General features: G+C 38.8%; 1 protein-coding gene across 1 annotated transcript in view; it reads left to right on the forward strand.

The window, feature by feature from the left end:
- Window positions 1-235: 235 nt before the first annotated feature.
- Window positions 236-18,923, forward strand: part of hnf1ba (HNF1 homeobox Ba) — a 40,519-nt gene continuing 21,831 nt past the window's right edge. The window contains exons 1-4 of the mRNA XM_061972577.2: window positions 236-888; window positions 2,264-2,463; window positions 5,647-5,914; window positions 5,993-6,219. Of these exons, the coding sequence (XP_061828561.1) occupies window positions 515-888; window positions 2,264-2,463; window positions 5,647-5,914; window positions 5,993-6,219 (1,069 nt within the window). The 5' untranslated portion in view covers window positions 236-514. The remainder of the gene's footprint in view (window positions 889-2,263; window positions 2,464-5,646; window positions 5,915-5,992; window positions 6,220-18,923) is intronic.

The following is an 18,923-nucleotide window of genomic DNA, read 5'->3' on the forward strand; positions in this document are numbered from 1 at the left end:
TAGAGCAAAAAGGCACAATGTACTTTTTTTTTTTTTTTATGTTCAACTAAGATGATTTGATTTTTCTGTATTCGGCCCTCGGTGGAAAAGTTTTGGCCGCCGTCTATCAGAAGCAGCCCACTGCCAGTTTGGTAGTGCTGCTGCTGGCCTTCCTTGCAACTCTTTATGGCACATATTCAAGCCGGTCCAAAGTCCATGAAAGTTTTGCTGATAAGCGTAGCCAATAAAAGCAGCAGCGGTGCAGTGTAAACACACCTCGGCCCAGAGAGGGCCTTCTTGGGGCTGATTTACATAAGGAGCCATCAGCCAGCCCACTCATTACCATCTTTTATATCCCCCAGTACTGGGACAGCATCATGGCATAGTATAGTACCATCCTCCTCTCAAGCAGGTGTCAGCACCAGTCAGGTCCTCGCCAAACTGGACCAGCAGAGCCCGAACGGAACTTATTATTCTTTGTCTACTTCCCCTCCCTCTCCCCCCCTGTTAGTTCTAGGCCTATGTTGACTTTTTAATGTTCTCCAAAATGGTGTCCAAGCTGACATCCCTGCAGCAGGAGCTCCTCAGCGCCCTGCTGGACTCCGGGCTCACCAGGGAGGTTCTAATCCAGGCCCTGGACGACATGGACCCCCTCATCCCTTCGGGCGGCTTCGGGGTGAAGCTGGAGAGTTTGCCCCTGTCGCCCTCGCACAAGGGCGGCGGCGTCGAGTCCGACTCCAAGCCCGTCTTCCACACGCTCACCAACGGCCACGGCAAGGCCAAGCTGTCCGGGGACGAGGGCTCTGAGGACGGCGACGACTACGACACGCCGCCCATCCTCAAGGAGCTCCAGTCGCTCAACACGGAGGAGGCCGCGGAGCAGCGCGCGGAAGTGGACCGCATGTTGGCGTGAGTTTGCTTTCACATTAAAAGTATAAAAAATATAATTTTTTTATTTTTATGTATCCGCACAAAATGAAACACATTTACGCGTTATTATTATTATTTTTAATTTATTTCTAAACTTCAAAAAATTGGGAGTTTAATATATATATGTCACGCACGGGCCTTATTATTCCCTTTAAAACGAATTATTACTTGTTACTTTTAGAACTTGATGTTGTTCATTTAGCATCAATAATAATTTTAATATAAAATCACTCTTAGTTAATAAAAAAAAAAACACTATTTGATGGCAAGAGGGAGTCCCCGTCACCGGAAAGAATCCCCACAACTAAACCACGTGTAGTTGAGATATTATTAATTTAATTCTATAAATCATCAACTGAAAGATACACAGTGTCGTGCGATTAGACCTGAATGGAGATCTAGTTATTCATTGTCAAAAAGTTATAAACTAACATCTCCCACTTAAGCAGCACACTTCCACGCGGGCCTCCGCGTTCTCCAAAACAAACAGACGCGCGTAGATTCGCTATAATTAACTCACGGGAGCTTCTCCGGCGTGTATTTTTGTGCAAAAGTAACGGAAATGGGACTGATACAGGTGAGACGGTTTAAAAAAAAAAAAAAAAAGATTTTATTCCATGTTTGTGTTAGCTGAGCACCATGGCCTCACTTTTGTTCATTTTAGATGTATTCTTGTCACTTCTCATTTGCTAAATATTTAAAATAATTGCTTTGCTTTTTCTGCGTCTTGAAAAGTATTATTTTATTAGATTCAGATGTTAATACCAATAATAACTAGTGATTTGTGGAATAGAAATTGTGTTTGAATTCCTGCATTGTCATATGTTTATGGTTTATTTGTTTCAGACATGTTACATTTCAACATATCTGAAAAGGAGTAGGAAGAAGCAAAGCTTATATTTAATCCTACCATTTCTTCATGTATTTTACTAATTTACACCATAACTTCTAATTTTTTACATTGAGTTCTCTTCCTGTTTGAAAGAAGGGGGAAAAAATAACACATATAACCTTTTTGGTGATATAGTCAATGAATGGTTTGTATTACTTAATATTGTAGGATCTGTCATAATCTGTTATTTTTGTAGATGTTGTTAAGACGCATCATTGGAATATTTTCAAACAAATACTGTTAAGTCCAAAGTTTCCCTGCACTTGAACTCACCTATTTTCTGTCATAAACAAGAGTGGCCTTATTGTTATTCTGAGCACAGCAAACAGGGAAGTATTCATGGTTATAGAAACACAACTTTATATGTGAATGTGGATAAAAACTGCATATTCATATATGTGCTGTCACGGTTGATTCTGTGTTGTAATGTGTTTTTCCCACTTTTCTCCTGACCTGGTATAGAGAGGATCCATGGCGGGCTGCCCGCATGATCAAAGGTTACATGCAGCAGCACAACATTCCCCAGCGGGAGGTGGTTGACATCACGGGGCTCAACCAGTCGCACCTCTCCCAGCACCTCAACAAGGGCACGCCCATGAAGACGCAGAAGAGAGCGGCCTTATACACCTGGTATGTGCGCAAGCAGCGGGAGATCCTCCGACGTAAGTTGACTTTAGCTTTCTCAGTCCTCTTTGCATGCGTGCACGCCTGCTTTGATGAGAGTTGCATGCAAAAGGCCCCACACTTCCCTGTAAATCCCTGACTGTCCTACAAAACTGTTACCGTTCCCAAAAACTCCCTTTGGCTTTTTTATGCTTGTGTTATAATTTTGTTGTGTTCCTATGCAAAAGTCTTAGGCCACCTGCAGCTTTGTTGACCTCTTGAACAGCAACCATTTTGATACAGTCAGTAGCATTACCTGTATGTAGGTTTTGGTGAGTTCTATTTTGACCCAATTCCAACCAGGAAGTAACCTGCCAACTAACAAACACACATGTCAAATGAGGTCACATGAGCTTATCAAGAAGGGCAAGCGGCTTCTCATGCATTATACAGACTATACTTTTGCAGTATGACATATGCAGATTTGTCTTTTTTAAATGTCTTTTTCAGCTTTTAACTCAATTGTGACTCAATAATATTTTTCCCATGAACATTGGAACAATGCCCTTCCATGAACTAGGAAGTAATCCGTTAACTAATAGACACAACCGTCCATAAAAGTCACAGCAAGCAGCTTCTCATGTACTATCCTCACTACTATGGAATTTTGTGTCTCATTTCTTCTTCCTGGGCTCAGCAGGCTTTGCAAGCAGCATATCAGTTTTATGCTTTTGCCAATTGCATGAATGGTTCTGGCCTCGTTTCTACGACAAATGCCCTTCCTGATGCAACCTAGCTGGCCGGGAATCAAACCTATGCCCACTGCCATGAAAGACAGAAGCATGTACCATTATACGCACTATTGTGACTAAGCACTAGTGTTGTCCCGATACCAATATTTTGGTAACGGTACCGAAATTATTTCGATACCGGTATCGGTACCAAAAAATTTTCGGTACTTTTTCTAAATAAAGTGGACCACAAAAAATTCCAGTATTGGCTTTATTTTAACAACAAATCTTAGGGTACATTAAACATATGTTTCTTATTGCAAGTTTGTCCTTAAATAAAATAGTGAACATACAAGACAACTTGTCTTTTATTAGTAAGTAAGCAAACAAAGGCTCCTAATTTTGCTGCTGATATATGCAGTAACATATTGTGTCATTTTCTATTCTATTATTTTGTCAAAATTACAAAGACAAGCGGTAGAAAATAAATTATTAATCTACTTGTTCATTTACTGTTAATATCTGTTTACTTTCTCTTTTAACATGTTCTATCTACACTTCTGTTCAAATGTAATAATCACTCATTCTTCTGTTGTTTGATACTTTACATTAGTTTTGGATGATACCACAAATTTGGGTATCAATCCGATACCAAGTCGTTACAGGATCATACATTAGTCATATTCAAAGTCTTCATGTGTGCAGGGACATTATTCCTGAGTTAATAAACATAAATATAAATTTAAAAAAAACAAAAGAAAATTTTGTGATGCAGACCGGTACTTTTCAGCGGTGGTGTAGTACCGAAAATGATTCATTAGTATTGCGGTACTATACTAATACCGGTATATCGTACAACCCTATCAAGTACCCTTCTTTAGTAAAGATTTGATGACATTTTGAGTCAACTGAAAAGCCTTCGAACCCGGAAGTATAACCTACTTGTTAACAAACACAAATATTAGATAAGATCAGGGCGAGCAGCTTATCATGCACTTTCATGACTAACAACTGTTATTTGTGTGAAAATTGCATACCGGTATTTGATATTTTGAGTCAAATGTCTTGTTACCGAATTCAACTATTGTGACCTATTAACCTTGTTTACGCTCACACACACACACAGATTTTGAGTCAGTGGGCCACTGCCATTAACTAGGAAGTAACGTGTTAATTAATATAACCAGCATCTCATGCACTATCCTAACTACTACTGTAGGGTAGGCCTACTCTTATTTCTTCTGTCTTCTTCTTCCTGAGTTCATCAGGCTTGGCAAGTAGTATAGCGTGCACGACTGGACTAAATATAATAGAATGTAACCCCCTTCGAACTAGTAGTAACCCGCTAACTAAGAAACACTAATGTCACAAGTGGTTGGGTCAAGCAGCTATTAAGACTAAATACTTTTACTTGTGTGACATGCGTATCCAAATTTGTTGAAATTGTGTTTTAAATGTCTTCTTACTGAGTTCAGCGGACTTTGCAATCAGCGTATCATGCACTACCCAGACTAAATTATATTTTTTGTACACATATGCTGATTTGAATACATTTTAGGTACACTGTAAATCGAACGGTCATCCTTATTCGAGCCGAGAAGTAACCTACTAACTTGCTCAAATGTCAAATGAGCTTGGACAAGCAGCTTATCTATCGAGAGTAAATACACATATTTGCGTGACGTACGCAGATGCGCTGAAAATTTGTGTAAAATGTTCAGCAGGCTTCACATGTAGCATATCATGCACTATCGTCATCCGTACACATGCAGATTTTATGAACATTTCTTTTAAATGTCATCTTACTGAGTTCTGCAGGTTTCGCTGGAAGCATATTGTGACTTTTTTTTTTTCATACACATGCAGATTTTATGACATTTTGTTTTAAATGTCTTCTTACTGAGTTCAGCAGGCTTAGCAGGCGGCATGTCATGAGGCACCATATCATACACTATTGTGACTAAATAATTTTTTTTCCGTACACATATGCAGATTTGATGACATTAAAAAATATAGATATTTTTACTTAGTTCAGCAGGTTTCGCAGCCAGAATATCACGAGGCAGCATATCATACATTATTAGGACTAAATATTATTTTTTTCGTACACATATGCAGATTTGATGAAACTGAATACAAGAAAATGTCAAATGAGGTTGGAGCAAGCAGCATATCATGCACTATTGCAACTAAGCACTCCTATTTGCGTGACATTTTGAGATCTGAGGACATTTTGAGCTAATGGAAGTCAACCTCTGTCAAACCAGGAACTAACTTGATAAATTTGGTATCAGAGGTCTGTGCTCCACTGAGGGCCATTCTAGTTGTTTATGGTCATTATAGAAATCATAAAACAACATATCTAATGGTGGACTAAGACTTTTGCACAATGTGTTGAGTTGCAATTGTATTTTCTACGACTGTGTTCTTTGAGTGCGTTTGAGATCAACACAAACATTGCACAACTCCGTCCACAGTTGTAACAAACATGCCTTCTTCTTATTTTTGCAGAGTTCAACCAGGCAGTTCAAGGTTCTGGCAGCAATATGACAGACAAAGGCAATCAGGATCCGGTGTTTTTTTTCCCAGAGTTCAACCCGTCTGGTCAGGGCATGGGTCAGCCCGGCGAGGAGGTTGGCAGCGAGCCCTCCTGTAAGAAAATGAGACGTAACCGTTTCAAATGGGGGCCCGCGTCCCAGCAGATCCTCTACCAGGCCTATGAGAGGCAGAAAAACCCAAGCAAGGAGGAGAGGGAGGCTCTGGTGGAGGAGTGCAATAGGTTTGTGGATCTTCCAAAGCCTATTCGGCTCAACAAGCTCTCTAGCATTTAACAAATCCATCTTTATTTTTCCTCCAGAGCTGAATGTCTCCAGAGGGGCGTGTCCCCCTCCAAAGCCCAAGGCCTGGGCTCCAACCTGGTCACAGAGGTGCGGGTGTACAACTGGTTCGCCAACCGGCGCAAGGAGGAGGCCTTCAGGCAGAAGCTGGCCATGGACGCCCACTACAGCACACCCACGCACAGCATCAACCCACTGCTGTCCCATGGCTCGCCACATCACCCCCAGCCTAGCACTTCTCCACCAAGTAAGAATAGCGTCACTTCCTGTTGCCGATTGGTCATTACATGCTCAGTACCACGTTTCGGTAGATGTTGCACACTGATTGCAATGCAGCAAAAACATATGCCTGTTCTGACCAGCGAGCATCGCATCTCCTTTTTATCTGCATATTTGTAGACATTTTGGGTCTTCTTATTTATGTTTTAGGGCAAGCAGCTTATCATACACTATAACTGTTGATATTTGGGGTTTTCTTATTTATTCTTAGGGTAAGCAGCTTTTCATGCACTATTACAATAGAAATGTGGGATATTCTTATTTATTTTTTAGTGCAAACAGCTTATCATGCACTATTAATGTAGAAATGTGTGGTTTTATTTATTGTTTAGGGCAAGCTGCTTATCAAGCACTATTACTGTAGAAATTTGGGGTCTTCTTATTTATTGTTGGGGCAAGCAGCTTATCATACACTATTACTGTAAAAAAAAAGTCGGGTCTTCTTATTTATTTTTATGGCAAGCAATTTATCATGCACTATTAGTGTAGACATTTGGGGTCGTCTTGTTTATTTTTTTGTGCAAACAACTTATCATGCACTATTACTGTAAAAATGTGTGGTCTTATTTATTTTTTAGGGCAAGCAGCTTATCATGCACTATCACTGTAAAAAAAAGTGGGGTCTTCTTATTTATTTTTGGGGCAAGCAGCTTACCATACACTATTACTGTAAAAAAAAAAAAGTGGGGTCTTCTTATTTATTTTTATGGCAAGCAATTTACCATGCACTATTAGTGTAGACATTTGGGGTCGTCTTGTTTATTGTTTTGTGCAAACAGCTTATCATGCACTATTACTGTAGAAATGTGTGGTCTTATTTATTTTTTAGGGCAAGCAGCTTATCATGCACTATCACTGTAGAAACTTGAGGTCTTATTAATTTTTAGGGCAAGCAGCTTATTATGCACTATTACTGTAGAAATTTTGGGTCTTCATATTTATTTTTGGGGCAAGCAGCTTATCATGCACTATTACTGTAGAAAATTGGGGTCTTCTTAATTATTTTTAGGGCAGGCGGCTTTTTGTGCACTATTACTGTAGAAATGTGTGGTTTTATTTATTTTTTAGGGGAAGCAGCTTATCATGCACTATTACTGTAGACATTTGGTGTCTCCTTATTTATTTTTAGGGAAAGCTGCTTATCATGCACTATTACTGTAGAAATGTGGGGTCTTATTTATTTTTGGGCAAGCAGCTTATCATGCACTATTACTGTAGAAATGTGGGGTCTTCTTATTTATTTTTTACGGCAAGCAGCTTACCATGTACTATTACTGTAGAAATCTGTAGTCATATTTATTTTTAGGGCAAGCAGCTTATCATGCACTATTACTGTAGAAATGTGGGGTCTTCTTATTTATGTTTGGGCAAGCAGCTTATCATGCACTATTACTGTAGAAATGTGGGGTCTTCTTATTTATTTTTGGTCAAGCAGCTTATCATGCACTATCTGACTAAATACACTTATTTCCGTTACATCTCTGGATTTGTTGAAATGTTGTGTCTGTCTTCTTATGACATGTTCCTGAGTTAAGTGAAGCAAACAGCTGATCATGCACTATCGTGACTAAATACACTTGTTTCTGTTACATCTGTGGATGTGTTCGAACATTTTGTGTCTGTCTTCTGACATGTTCCTGAGTTTAGTGAAGCAAGCTGCTTATCATGCACTATCGTGACTAAATACTCTTGTTTGCAAGGCAACTGTAGATTTGTTGAATTTAAGGTCTGCTTCTTTCCTCTTTGTTTTTTCTGAGTTCAGTGAAGCAAGCAGCATTTCATGCTCTACCTTGACTAAACACCCTTATTTTCACGACGTCTGCAGGTTCTGTTATCATTTTGCTTCAGTTCAGAGGGGCATGTAGCATATTATGCAGTATTGTGCCTAAATATTTTTATTTGCATTACATCTGTAGATTTGTTGAAATGCTGTGTCTTCTCATGACATTTATGACAATACTCTTGCTTTGATGGCAGCTGCAGATTTGTTGAATTTCAGGTCTTCTGCTTTCTTATGAGTTCAGTGAAGCAAGCAGCATATCATGCACTATCTCGACTAAATACACCTATTTTAGTAAAATCTGCAGATTAGTTAACATTTTGCATTTAATTTCCCCATTCGGTTTTCCTGAGTTCAGAGAGGCAAGCAGCATGTCATGCACTTTTGTGACTAAATACTGTTATTTCTGTGGCAATTACATTAAAGTTTGCCAAGATTTTCTTGCACATTTTACAACATTAATCCTGATTTAGACAAATAAACCATAGCATTAGCCTAATCTGCTCAATAATAATTTGTAATAAACATTTAGCTCAACAGAATAGATCATAATATTTGTTCTGGTTGCTAGGCAGAACTCGTGGCGACTCAATGATTTATGCTGCCAAACCCAATGAAAAATGTTCATGTGTACATTAGAACCTTGGCAACACGGGTCAGTGCGCTTCGCTGCCCCACAACACAGAGAAAGGACAGCGATAGGCGGCAGGAACATGGTCCCATTAGTCTGTGTTAAATCCAACGCAAAATGGCCAGGGGGTCCCACTTCCTGAAATGAAAGTTCCAAGAGAAAGCTGCGGCAGGTATCAGCTGCCTTGTTTGCCGTCGTGTGCGAGAACGCGCTGGGCTCGGGCAGGCGGCGTTGATGCGATCAGAGGAGCGTAGAAAGAGGGGACAAGTGATCAATGAGCGTGAGTGAGTGAGCTGAGCAAATGCCATTGTTATTCTGATCTTTGAAAACACACTGAGAACAATCCACATTGTACCTGCAATCTCCACTCCAAAGTCAGCATGGAGAAGCATGACACAAAGGGGCGGCCATCCTGTGACAGCGTTAGGGTCAGGCCCGGGTCAGGGGGTGGTTATCGGCGGAGGTGGGGTTACGCGATGCTCGCCCAGGTTACCGCCACATCACGCCCTTATTTCCTCCTCCTGCGCTTGTTGCTAACGACTCCGTCCGCAGGCGTTGCCAAAACGAGGAAACGCCAGCGCGGTTTTGCCGTGACCATTTCACCCCGACCTGGTGTTTGCATTGGGAGTAATTAGTGTTGACAGAGTCTACCTGGCGTGTACACGACATAACAACAAAGCTGATAGGCCTCGCCGAGCTTTATCCTCCGCGCCATCACTCACCCTCCATAAAAGTGGGATCGGAGAGCTCGGCTGGCAGCCTTTTGTGGCCACTCGTGTCCGAACACGAGGCGATCTTTGGTGGGAAAACAAACTGTTTGCCTTGGCTTGCTCTTTCTGCCTTGTGACAAACCGCTCGTGGATTGTCTGTTTGCTCGAGCTCTCTGTTGTTGCGTCGCTCAGAACACCTGACCAGGCTTTGACCTCAGGTTTAGGAGGACGGGAGGCTCTCAGCTGGCTGCTTACAAGGTGTCCTGCTGGCGTCCTGCCGACAGCATCAGCTGTTTTTCAGTGTCAGCCCGGGCCGGACAATAATGACCCCGCGGGGCGTCTCATTGCGTTGCTAGGGCACGGCCTATATTATGCATGCTTAATGGACAATTAAAATCCTTTGGTACTACATCTCCCAGGCCTTTGATAAGGGGCTCCTCGGACTTCTACTCTCTATACTTCTCCTTGGCAGGGGTCCCCATTGTCTGCTGTATTAGAAGACTGCAGTGACTGCAAACTAGGTTCATTTATCTCTGCTGGGCCCTTAAGGAGGGGACCCTTTTACATCCCCCCCTTACCTTTATAGGCTGTAGTGCAGTAGCAGAGGCTGGTTGCAGACTTGGAGCAGCAGGAGCTGTCCACTGGGCTATTGGCTCTTTTTGGGCCAGACAGGACTGATGACCCTTTGCTCGCCAATAGAGAGAGAGATGGAGAAGTGCTCATCCCCCGCCCCTTCTCGAGCCATCGCCGTGGTATACCTTCAGTTGCACACGAAAGGTCATCGCCGGGTCGGATCAAAGAATTCCGCTCTCACTTTGGGAGTTTTGTATTGATCGGGAATCGCTCCGTCGAATACGTCCGACACAAGTGAATAGACGTTCAAACAGCGCGACGTATACTTTGTGCTGACACGAGCTGCGCAATCGAAAGCAAAACAAAATGCATTTACAAACAAAATATTATCTATAAACAGCAGAAGAGAAATTGAAAGGCAAATACAAATAGACAGAGTAGACATTGGCAGAGTAAAATAAATCAAATGTTTGGGTGTAATAATAGATGATAAAATAAACTGGAAATCTCATGTAAAAATATGCAACACAAGTTGTCAAGAAATATTTCTATAGTGAATAAAGCTAAATATGTTCTTGACCAGTGATTCCCAAACTGTGGTATGCGGGTTCCACGCAGTGGTATGCCAAATAATCACTTAGTTAAATATTCAAACACGGTGTTACTGTTCAAACTGTGTGTAACGGTACAGTGGCTCAAAATATGTTGTATACTTGTTAAACAAAACCTCTACCTTGTTTTTAATGAATATTTAGGCCTAATATGCTACTGTATTTTAATGCTTTTCATTATGGTGGTACTTGGAGAACCAAGTGTTTTCTGAGATGGTACTTGGTGAAAACAGTTTGAGAAACACTACCAATTCTTTATATATCATTGTGCAGAAATATGGGGAAATGATTACAAAAGTACACTACATTCACTAATTGTGTTACAAAAAAGGTCAGTTAGAATAATACATAATGTTTGCTATTAGGAACATTCAAACCTTTTACTTTGTATACACAAAACATTGAAATTCAATGATTTGGTGCATTTGCAAACAGCAGAATTTATGCTCAAAGCAAACTGTAACCTGCTATTCAAGCATGTACCACAATTATTTTTAACAAAAAAGAAGATATATATAAACTTACCTAAAAATGTAATTTAAAACATTTGTATGCACATACTGTACAACACTTAAAACCTTCAGCATGTCAGTATGTGTAATTAAATTACAGAATGGATTATTTAAAGAAGTCAAACAATGTAGTAATGCGATTTAGTTTAAGAAACTGCCCAAACTACAAGTGTTTACAAAGTACAAAAAGGAAGAATTATGATAGACGTCTTGAACTTATTGAAAATGAGATATTATTAATCTCCTTAAATGAATCATAACTGACTTAATTATTTATAAAGATAACTGTATTTAGAATGAATTGATGTAAATAGTGTACAAATTAAGAACAGGAAGTGAACATGTGTGTTAGTAGTTGCTATGAAGTAGAAAAGGGGTAGGATTAAATAAGATTTGCTTCTTCCTACTCCTTTTCGGACGTGTTGTAAAGAAAAATGAAAATATGTAAAATATGTTAAACTGTTTACATGTTTGAAATAAACTGTAATAAACCAACAAATACTAGTGCCAAATCACACCTTTTGGTACTCTTAATTAGGTACATGTTAACATTTGACATGTGTGTAAAAAAATAAAGAAAATGTATTTACATTTAATTTAAGTAGAGTCAAACCAAAAATAAAAAACTTTTATAAAATGACACCATTGCAACCAAAGTATTTAATGAAAAAATATCAATCAAAAAGCATTAACATTCCAGCAGGCACAAGACATTAAAACAACGTTGAGAACTTGTTGAATTAGGTCCTGACATTGAGCAACTCAAACATAAAGTCGGGTTCTGACGTTGATTTGACCATTGAATTTTGGTCATTTCCTAACCAATATTTCACAACACAAATAGAACGTTAAAACAACATGATTTTTGACAACATTTATTCAATGTCAGGTTGTGACGTTGATTCGACCTTTGAAATTTGGTCATTTCCCAACCAACAACTTGGATCCAACGTCAGACACCAACGTTGTCTCAATTTACAAACAAAATTATTTTGCAACAATGTTTCAAAGTCAGTTTTAAAGTGCTTGTATGTATAATCACAGTGTACCAAGGCTTTGTGCCTGCTATGATGATCATAAATACAGTATACAGCTCTTATATTAAATGTGTACCTAATTAAGTGGCAGTCCGGTCTATAATTCTGTCTTTGGCCACCTGTGTGTCCTTATGCAATATTTACCCACTGTCCACCCACTAATTGTGTTGACTGAAGTTAATTAAGTCATCCATCTTGTTTAGGGCGTCTCACAATGAGGTGTGAATCTCCACAAACACATTCATTTCACTTAAGCTGCACCTGCTTACGCTATAGCAACCAAACACTTGCAGAAAAGCTGGCTTTCCTCGCGTCCAAAAATGCAGTGCCACCGAGTCGGCGCCGTGTAAGCTTTGGAAAGCTGCACACTCGGGAGCGGGGGCGGAATCCGTGGGCAGCCCGCCTGCTTACAGTCACCTCAGGGCTGCCCTACGTTCAGAAAAGACATCCCGGCGCTGCACTTTTCGGCTCCCAAAGAGAGGGGTCACAAAAAAAGAGGACGGGGTACGTCCTGCGGAGACCCAGGAGGTCTGTCATATGCAGGCCCACTACAATGAGGCCAGCCTGGGGTTGGGGAGGTAGGCTTTGATATTACATGGCTCACACAGGGCGCTTGAGGCCTTTAAAGCTGCTCCGCTCTCTCACTACCACTCCCCTCTTTAAAGTTCTCGCCCTCCTCCTTCTCTCCTTCTGCTTTTAGAACCACACTTTTTTTTTGCTTTGGCACCAAACCTCCAAATTTAGACTTCTTGCGTTGCCTTTAGACGCATCTAAGTTGTCCCAGTCGATGGAATAATGGCCAGAGAAAAGAAAACGAGGCCTAAAAAGCATCCTTCTCCCCCTCTGATGCTTTAAGAGGTCGAGATAACTGCCATTTTATGAGCGCCCTTCCATTGTGTGGCCACGGGGGTCATGAGTCCAATGGAGTGCTTTATTGTCTTGCGGCGGTGTTTACAAGGCCCGGCGGAGTGTTGCGAGGCCACTAGTATGTCGCCGGAGACAATATGAAGTCGGGAGGGCCGGACAAAATGGAGGACAGATATAAATCAATGTTAAATGGCTGGTTTGTCCACTAAATTGACTGTTTTAACCTGGCAATTTGTTCTATATTCTAATACAGTGGTTCTTAAAAATGTTCACTAAGTACCACCTCAGAAAAACATGGCTCTTCAAGTGTCACCATAATGAAATACAGTAGCGTAGTAGGCCTAAGTATTTATTAAAACAAGGCAGAGGATTTATTTTACATTACACACAGTACACCATACTTGCCAACCCTCCCGAATTTTACGGGAGACTCCCGAAATTCAGCGCCTCTCCCGAAAACCTCCCGGGACAAATATTCTCCCGAAAATCTCCCGATTTTCAGCCGTAGCTGGAGGCCACGCCCCCTCCAGCTCCATGCGGACCTGAGTGAAGACAGCCTTTTTTCGATGGGAGGACAACTGGGTGACAAGAAATAAATCATCCAGACTAGAGATAAATTGTATTATTATGTTTATCTTACCTACAAATAAATATATTTATTAATAAAAAAAAAAAAAAACTAAATACATTTTTACTATATTTTGCTAAAAACATCAAAATTAATTGTATTTTTATTTGTATTTTTTCTGACTCTTTATTACATTAGAATTATACATTAAAATAAACATATTTGAAATAATTAATTTTAAATTATCATAATAATTCATTTAAAATGACCATATTTAATTATTAAAATAATTGCTTGTTTATCAACAACTTTAGCATTTTATTCATTACATTTTGAAGCTCTCAGAAGTCAAGTTATGTTATATTCCTTAATATTTATTTATGCAAGTTTGAAGTATCAATTATCTAAACACAGTGTTGTTTGCATATTTTCAGGATGTAGATATATATGTATATATATATATATATATATATATAGATATGTAGATATATATATATATATATATATATATATATATATATATATCTACATCCTGAAAATATGCAAACAAAACTGTGTTTAGATAATTGATACTTCAAATTGCATAAATAAATATTAAGGAATACAACATAACTTATATATATATATATATATATATATATATATATATATATATATATATGTATGAAATACTTGACCTGGTGAATTCTAGCTGTCAATATACTCCTCCCCTCTTAACCAATAATTGTAAATAAATTCACATCATTTTCATATAATTTTTTATTAAAAAAATGAACCACGCCCTGCCCCACCCCCGACCACGCCCCCAACCCCCACCTCCCGAAATCGGAGGTCTCAAGGTTGGCAAGTATGCAGTACACTGTGTTTGAAAATAGGAAACTAAAACACTGTACTTTAATCAAGTGATTCTTTGACGTACCACAGTTTGAGAATCACAGTTCTAATATATTTTAGTGGTTTAAAAGTTCTGCCATATGAATTAGACCTTTTCACAAAGCCTTAGTAGCAATTACGCTAAGAGAAATGCAACTTATCCACCCCCCAGCGTCACCATTAGCATCACGTCTATAGGTTAGTGCCGGGGTGTCCAAACTTTTTCCACCAAGAACTGCGTAACGGGAAGTCAACGTATGCGGGGGCCATTTTGTTTTTGATTTATTTTGTAAAAACAGACATTACTTATAATTAAAGACAAAAGTGTCATATTTGGGTTATAAGTGACAAAGTGTACTATCACTACCGTATTTTTCGGAGTATAAGGCGCACCGGCCGAAAATGCATAATAAAGAAGGAAAAAAACATATATAAATCGCATTTTTAGGGGAAATTTATTTGATAAAACCCAACACCAAGAATAGACATTTGAAAGGCAATTTAAAATAAAGAATAGTGAACAACAGGCTGAATAAGTGTACGTTATATGAGGCATAAATAACCAACTGAGAAGGTGCCTGGTATGTTAACGTAACATATTATGGTAAGAGTCATTCAAATAACTATAACATATAGAACATGCTATACGTTTACCAAACAATCTGTCACTCCTAATCGCTAAATCCCATGAAATCTTATACATCTAGTCTCTTACGTGAATGAGCTAAATAATATTATTTGATATTTTACGGTAATGTGTTAATAATTTCACACATAAGTCGCTCCTGAGTATTAGTCGCACCCCCGGCCAAACTATGAAAAAAACTGCGACTTATAGTCCGAAAAATACGGTGGTTATTACAGGGGTGTCCAAAGTGCGGGCAGGGGGACATTTAGGGCTCTATATTCAAGTTTTATTGCAGGGAAAAAGACAAGAGTAAACATGGAAGAAAAAACATGTAATGTAATGACAAAAAATATGCCATTTTGATCTTAATAACTATTAATAATACAATGTGTCACTTGTAACACAAAGCTGACTCAAAGTTTTGACGTATAATTATGTTTTTACAAAATAAAAACATTTCAAAATGTCCCCCAAATACACATTTTCATCTTTTTTCTCGTTGCAAATTTGCAATACATCTTTTTGCTCTTTTTTCCTACATGCTGGTTGCGTTGTTGGTTATTTTTACCAACAATGCAAATTGCCCCCGGACATCCCTGTGCTCGTAAGAGTATCAACATAATGTCAATTATGTAATAGTTTAACAGTGTTTACCGTACGTTTGTTGATTTGACCGGCCACAAATAGATTTGACGCTACAGTAGAAAGGGGATTCATATGACCCAAATAGTTGCAGTTTACCTGACACATGAAACGCGACAAATTGAGGGGTGCACTATCCACTTAAGCCGCTAGACGGCAGTAGAGTGTAGAACATCTTCAAATGTTTTGTGACAATTCCAACCTTCACCACAGCGTCAGTTGCTATGTGGAGTGGCACTTTCAATAATTTTCAGCAGACTGCATTGCAAAATGATTAACCCCTCTCTTCCTCTCAGCAATATCCACCCAGGAATGGGGCCACATGAATCCCTTGCCTACTGTACTGCTGCTCATAAACACATTATAATGGGACTGTCTGTGAATGTATCTTATTGCACATTCGATGGTAACTTCTTAACGCACCCTAATACACACCTGGGGCCTCGTTTGTAAAGGTTGCTCAGCACAAAAAAGTTTTTGAATTTTTAAAACAATTCTATACAGAAAAGATTGTGTATTCCTGCGCAAACTCTTTCAAACACGCAAAGGGATCAAAGTTGAAATAAATGCAAATGCACCGTAAGATACAACGCACATGTATTTCACAAAGTATGAGCATTTCTCTATTTGTGGATGTATCGTATATTTGTTTGGTGGAGCCTGAATACAGTATGAAAATATAGAGCTGTTGTTAGCCTAGATATGAAAATATAGAGCTGTATTAATGTAGGTTTATTTTAGATGTAGTTGTATATGTGGTGGGTCATTAACGTATTGTTTATTTTGCTCATTTTTAATAAATTAGCATAGCACTGTGTAAATAGGTCTGGAGGTGTGTCTTAGACTTTGATTTTTTTTTTTTTTAGGCTAAAGACTAAAAACTATGCATTTTTGGTTATATGAAATCCTGTTGTAAATTTATGAAATTATTACATGTCTTTTTTCAAAACGTGTAGACTTTGGGAGTTTATAACAGTGTGAGTTGATGCAAATGTCTGGGTCTCAAGTAGCCACGCTGCACATGCTGTACACGGCTATTATGTAATCCTATATTATTACCATGCAAATATTTGATATGCTACACAATACACCTATAAGCTAAACAACTGTTCAAAATCCCATTCATTTAATTTTAAAATCATCTTGCATGTTTGCCAATTGCCCACAAGAACTTTGGATTTTTCCATTGACTACATTTGTTATGCAACAGGATGTTATTGTTGGTATATATACATGGTAAATATTTTTTGTTTTCATCTTAGCAATATTTCTAAATCATGATGGAGCTGACACTATTAACTTGATTGGTCAAATATTACCATTCCAACTGTAGTTTGTTGATCCTACAATGCATCACCATATTAGTGAGCTATTTAGCTTTGACCATTTATGGAGGATTGTGGGAGGAGTAGTACTTTTAATAGATCTTAATATTTATTTGCATACGCAATGTTTTAAGATGGACTCCATGCACAGTTTTATAAATGAAGCTCCTGGTCTGCCAGAGAATAAAAAGACCAAGCAGGAGGTATCTGTGTTGTCAATTTAGCGACTTTGTCACTCTATTTAGCGAGCATGTAGATTCCTCTAGAGTATCTTTTCAAAAACAAATATTGTTTCCGGACATTTGGAGATACCATTTTGACTGATTTAAAACTGCTAAAAGATGTTGTCTGTCGAGGCTTTCGAAATGTGAGGTGCAGCAGAATGAGAAAAATAAAAAGAGGTAATATTTTTAAAGCTGCTAAGGTAACTAAATTGGGGCCCGAAGTACGACCCCCACATTACAAAAAGGTTTTCTCAGCTATTTGTGTGAAATGTTATATTTCATTAGGTGCATTTTCGGACCTAATTAACAGTTATGTTGGATGCAAAATTAAAAGAAATAACATAACTACAACACAAATGATCAAACATTTCAGTACTGAGTACTTATAGCTTACAGCAGTGATTTTCAACCTTTTTTGAGCCAAGGCACATTTTTTGTGTTGACAAAATCCGGAGGCACACCACCAGCAGAAATCATTAAACAACAAAACTCAGTTGACAGTAAAAAGTCGTTGTCGCAATTGTTGGATATGAATTCAAACCATAACCAACCATGCATCAATAAATCTCTTGTCTCAAAGTAGGTGTACTGTCACCACCTGTCACATCACGCCATGACTTATTTGGAGTTTTTTGCTGTTTTCCTGTGTGTAGTGTTTTAGTTCTTGTCTTGCGCTCCAATTTTGGTGGCTTTTTCTCTTTTTTTGGTATTTTCCTGGAGCAGTTTCAGGTCTTCCTTTGAGCGACATTTCCCGCATCTACTTTGTTTTTATCCTTCTTCGTGGAGACATTGTCGATTGTCATGTCATGTTTGGATGTACATTGTGGACGCCATCTTTGCTCCACAGTAAGTCTTTGCTGTCGTCCAGCATTCTGTTTTTGTTTACTTTGTAGCCAGTTCAGTTTTAGTTTTGTTCTGCATAGCCTTCCCTAAGCTTCAATGCCTTTTCTTAGGGGCATTCACCTTTTGTTTATTTTTTGTTTAAGCCTTAGACACCCTTTTACCTCCACGCTGCCTCCCGCTGTTTCCGACATCTACAAAGCAATTAGCTACCTGCTGCCACCTACTGATATGGAAGAGTATTACACGGTTACTCTGCCGAGCTCTCGACAGCACTGACACTCAACAACAACACATCATTTGCAGACTATTGGTTTGCAAAAAATATATTTTATACACCAAATCGGTGAAATTAGATAATCTCCCACGGCACACCAGACTGTATCTCACAGCACACGCCGCGGCACAGTGGTTGAAAAACACTGGCTTACAGGACCAGTGTAAAAATGGTGCGAGCCATAGAGGACAGTGATAATGTCGTTAGACCTATTTTACAAAAATATTTTTAATCCACCTAAATAATTTGGAGTGATTTATATATATATTTTTTTTAATTAAAAAATTGCCGAAAAATACAATATCAATATGCAGGAATATGAGTTTAAAAATAAATAATTATATAAACTGTCATTATTCACTATGATTATAAATCATTTGAAGACGCTTAGTCAGCGCTTATAATCCAATCCAAACCGTTTCATCAGTAACGCCCGGATTACTATACTGACAATCCAGTCCACATTTTCACTGTTACCTTAGCAAGGTAGAGGCAGACGCAGCATCCGGGTAGGATGTCTAAATCAGATTCAAAAAAATTTTTTTGTCAAATCTGAACTTTTTATGTAGTCGTT

This window comes from Nerophis lumbriciformis, linkage group LG17 (genome assembly GCF_033978685.3).
Source record: "Nerophis lumbriciformis linkage group LG17, RoL_Nlum_v2.1, whole genome shotgun sequence".
Lineage (NCBI taxonomy): Eukaryota > Metazoa > Chordata > Actinopteri > Syngnathiformes > Syngnathidae > Nerophis > Nerophis lumbriciformis.